Source organism: Fringilla coelebs (genome assembly GCF_963513975.1).
Source record: "Fringilla coelebs genome assembly, chromosome: 25".
Classification (NCBI taxonomy): Eukaryota; Metazoa; Chordata; class Aves; order Passeriformes; family Fringillidae; genus Fringilla; species Fringilla coelebs.
The window spans coordinates 7,353,776-7,358,751 of NC_140051.1; the positions used below are offsets into that span (position 1 = coordinate 7,353,776).

The window sequence follows — 4,976 nt, forward strand, 5'->3', positions numbered from 1 at the left end:
CAGGGAACGACTTGATCTGTTTGCCTAAACCCACAATGTTTTGTTTCCAGCAGCTTTTGGGGTATTTTTGAAGGTATATTTTTAACAAAATGCTTTGGTTTGTGGAATAGATGCAGGATTTTTTCACCTCTTCCATGGCCTGAAATAATTCCAGAGATTTAAAAAAATTTTGGACCTTGCACACTACTTTCATGGCTGTTCATGGAGCTAAAGAAACACTCTGCTGTTTACTCCTAGACATTCCTGTTTCCCCTGTGTATTATCTCTCCTACCTGGTCCTGAAAAGCCCTGGTCAGCAGCAGATCCTTATGTTAAAAAAAGGTCCTGCAAGAAAAGCAGGACCTACTGCTGAGAGAGATCCTTGGAATTAAAGGTTCAGGCTGGGATGTATCAGATATTGCAGCAGATTTGGAGCTTTTTTGAAACAACTGTGGCTTTTTTTGACATTTCCTAATCTTGGGGCAAGGACCTCAGAAAGGTCCCAGGGGTTCCCTGTGCTCCTTCCTATTCCCATGTGCTTGGTCAAGCCTACTCCAGTCCTCCCTGAAAGGGAAATCCTGTTTTTTTCCCAGTGTTATACCAAATAACTTGTGTAAATTGAATAATTACATTGTTTTTCTTTGCCTTGTAGACAGAAGAGCTCGACAGGATGGCAAATTTTAAGGGTCACGCACTTCCAGGCAGCTTCTTCCTGCTCTTTGGACTCTGGTGGTCTGTGAAATACCCACTGCAGTATCTCAGCCAGAAAGTAAATAAAAAATCCCACAGGGCTTACTGTTTCCAGCGTGTGGATGCCATTGAAGGGGCAATCAAAATCCTCTTTTCTCTAATAGGTAAGGGTTATATTTCACTTGCTATGCCAGTATTCACCTAGCCTGCGCTGATGACTGTAGAGGAGCCCTGACTCCATAGAAACTGGTCCAGATATGAAGGATCAGAGAACCTTTAAGGCTGGAAAAGACCTCTTAGGTCAGTAAGTCCAACCATTAACCACTGCCACATCCCCCATTAAACCATGAACTTGAGCACCCTACCCACATATTTTCGAATACTCCCAAATATGGTGATTCCAGCGCTCGTCTGGGCAGCCTGGATGCATCCTTGATGTCCATCTTGACTTGATCTCTGGTATAGTCTGATGTGGAAAAGCAAGTCTCATACCCCTTCCCAAAGCTGAGCTGCCATTAAGCACAAGCCTGATTTTTCCATCCAGTCTTTTCTCCCTAATGCAAACTCACCAGTTCCTGCTTCAGAACCCCAGCACCAAGGAGCAGTCTCAACCATTGCAAATAAACCCCCAGGAACTCCATGCTCTTGGTGTCCTGCAGGGATGCTGGCAGAGCAGTTTGTCCCCGACGGTCCCCACTTGTACCTGTACAGCGGGGAGGAGCATGACTGGGTGAAGCTGATGAACTGGCAGCACACCACCATGTACCTCTTCTACGGCCTCTCCGGGGTGGTCGATGTCCTCACCTTCATCTCCCAGGTGGTGCCGCAGGGTCTGGATCGCCTTATGTTGGCCATGGCTGTGTTCGTTGAAGGTTGGTAGAAGGTGGTGCTTAATTTGGGGAGGGATATTGGGGACCAAGTCAGAGAAGAGCTAAAGTTTGCCTGACAGAGATATGGCTCCAGATGCCTCTGGAGATAGGACACATTGCAGGGGATATATTATGGCAGGCTGGGATGGAATGAGATGAGAAATACAGTCACAGATAGGTTCTGGTTTGGGATTTCTGAGGCTACTGCAGTGCAAAGCAGCAGAATGAGGTTCCTTGTCATGATAAATGGCTGGTGAACTCTGCATTCCTCTGCCATCCACAGGATGTTCCCCTGCCCCACGTTCCCCCGAGAGCCATTAATTGCGCTGCAGGCATCATTAGCCTCATCTCCTTGCATGGCACGTGGCATTTTGAAGTGATTTATTTCGGCTTCAGCACATCATGAATATTATTCTGTCCTCAGGCTGCCTTACAAGTTGCTAGCTGGGATTCCAGACCCCTTTTGGATCATAGAATCATATAAAGACTTGGCTTGGAAGGAAGCTTAAGGATCATCTAGTTCCAACACTCTATGGGAAAAGAAGGTCTTGTTTATATAGAACCCTCCTTAATGAAGGCACAGCTCCTATTAATTTTCCTTTCCCAATCACAGCAGTTTTTGAGGCAACAGCAGCAGGGGCAGCTCCAAATGAACAGTTTGGTGTGTAAGACCAGGAAATCTATCATTTACAGCTCCCAAAAAATGGTGAAGTTTGGCAATAAGAAGGAAGGCCACAGCAGAAGCCTGGCTAGAAGGGAAGGGTCATCTGAAGAGGTGACAGCACAGATGTGGGAAGAAAACTACCCTGTCCTTGGTCATTGTATTGCTCAGATCCTCCTGCCCCAAGGTTGGGCATCTCATCCTTCCAGGATGCTGGGATGCCAGGAGGCCTAGGGGATGGTGCTATGTGGAGTCCCCGCTTTCCATGATGGCCTGTCTCAATTTGCCATCCAGGCGGGTGATTTACTCAGCTCGGTGGCCGCGGCTGTTGTTGCTAATGCTGCTCTAAGCAGGGCTCGTGTTTTGCAGGCTGTCTCTTCTATTACCACGTCCTTCACCGCCCCATGTTGGATCAGCACATCCACTCCCTGCTGCTCATCACCATCTTTGCTGGGGCTGGCAGCATCCTGCTGGAGGTTTTCCTGCGTGACAACATTGTCCTGGAGATGTTCCGAGCCCACATCACCATCGTCCAGGGAACGTGGTTCTGGCAGGTCTGTTCAGCCTTCCCAGAGCAATGAAGCAAAGAGAAAAGAGGGGAAAGAGGGGAACAAGTTATACATCACATATCAATCACATATCTCCCAAGGATTATTTTGCCAGGCTCACTTCATAAATGGCTCATAACCCAGAATGAAAATTTAGTTATCACAGGTCATCTCTGATGGCTGCTCCTGCTGCAAGAGCTGTTTGTTTTGGCTTATTGCTTCTCCAGGGGGAAGAGCAAAAGCAAATGAGTAACATTTTACAGTACCTAATAACCAAGTACTAGTTGCTTAATGTGTCTAATGCTCCCTACAGCCCTCCCTCTGGTTTAGTGAAAAGATACAAACCTCACCAGCAATAAAACAGCTGAGTTAAAATACAGCCAGCTGCTTACATTGGTAGGAGTTGGAAAAGCAAGAAATCAGTTGGAGATAATTGCTCTCAAAACTAAGCTATCAAAAAAAGCCACAAACAAACAAAAAAAGAAACAAAACCAAACCAACCAACCAACCAAAAATAAACCAACAAAAAAAGAACCAAAATAACCACCCCAAAACCAAACCACCTTCCCTTCTCTTTTTCAAGGCTGTACTAGCTCAAACCAGCCTATATGCAGAGGTAAAAAACTGGGCTGAGCTTGTAAAATACAAAATCTGGCGTTTTTAAAGGATGGCTTGGAGTTTGGAATGCTGAGGGACAATTGTTCTGGATATTGAACAAAAAAAGAGTTATCTTGGGCACAGATTTACTTTGTGTGGCCTCTCATTGCAAGGATGAACTTCACTCTCAGCAAAAACCTCTATCTGGTCAGGGCTCAAGTTCCTTGGTCACCACATGAATAAAGGTAACTCTGTGAGGATGATGAGGCCTCTGGCTCTGAGGTTTTTTAAGGTCCCTTCCAACCCAAGCAATTCTGGCATTCTGGGATTCTATAATTTTTTTCCCAATGTAGCTGTTCCACAAACTTCTTGTTCCACCCAGATCGGTGTTGTGCTGTTCCAGCCGTGGGGAGGTCCCGTGTGGGATGAGAATGACCACAGCAACATCATGTTCCTCACGATGTGCTTCTTCTGGCACTGGGCAGCTGCCGTGGCCATCCTGGCTGTGAACTACAGCCTCGCTTACTGGTACGGCTGGGGCAGGGCTGGGGCAGGGCTGGGGCAGGGCTGGGACAGGGCTGGGACAGGGCAGGGACAGGGCAGGGACAGGGCAGGGACAGGGCTGGGACAGGGCAGGGACAGGGCAGGGACAGGGCTGGGACAGGGCAGGGACAGGGCTGGGGCAGGGCAGGGACAGGGCTGGGACAGGGCTGGGACAGGGCAGGGACAGGGCTGGGGCAGGGCTGGGACAGGGCTGGGACAGGGCAGGGACAGGGCTAGGACAGGGCAGGGACGGGGCTGGGACAGGGCTGGGACAGGGCTGGGACAGGGCTGGGACAGGGCAGGGACAGGGCAGGGACGGGGCTGGGACAGGGCTGGGGCAGGGCTGGGGTAGGCAGGCAGGGTGGGATGTCTGTCGTGAGACAGATGTAACCCAGCCCTTACTGCAGTACAAAATCACAGCTGAACAAGCAGTCCCAGACTACTGCAGGTTTTAGGGCACGGTATTTGTTGAGTGCACAGAATGCAAAACAGTGTCAGCAAGAGGCACGGGCATTAAATGGGAAATCAAACAACTGAGTCCCTAGAGGTGCTCCTGGAAGTCACACTGCTTATTTTCCTCTGCAATGAGTGCTGAAGTCAAACTTTAGTTTGACAGAGACATTAAAGCATTACCACGACCCCCTGACACTTCATCCTCTACCCTGCAAGAACATCAAAGCAGTTGAAGGTCACTGAATTCTTAGAGGTACAAAAACTAGGGCATTACCCGCCCTCGGTCTGGCTTTTCCAAGGGGATGAGAAGATTATCCCACTTTAAGGGATGCTCTGAGGGATGCTGTATAAGCTACAGAAAGGATAGTTCAGTCCATGCCATCAAGTAGACTTTATACAGAACAAAAACCACTCAATCCCACATCAATAGCAATTTAGGACCTCTAGAATGAGTGTTCTGGTGAGTGGCATTAGGTTGGGTTTTTTTCTAATAATTACTTATTGCTCCTGTGCTACAGCTGTCTCCAGAGGCTCCAGAGAGGCAGCGGAGAGCCCTACATCAGCCTGGGGGTCCGGCAGCAGGAGGGTGACAGCAGCTCCCAAGCTGCCTTCTTGAATGGCTCCGATGAAGAGTGA

The 4,976-nt window shown here is 48.6% G+C and overlaps 1 protein-coding gene across 1 annotated transcript; it reads left to right on the top strand.

Moving 5' to 3' along the window:
• Positions 1-649: 649 nt before the first annotated feature.
• TMEM45B (transmembrane protein 45B) lies at positions 650-4,976 on the top strand (the record flags this gene model as incomplete). Its single annotated transcript, XM_084221516.1, has 5 exons — positions 650-833; positions 1,329-1,541; positions 2,569-2,753; positions 3,727-3,872; positions 4,859-4,976. 5 exons carry the CDS (start codon positions 650-652, stop codon positions 4,974-4,976), a joined length of 846 nt encoding a protein of 281 aa, XP_084077642.1.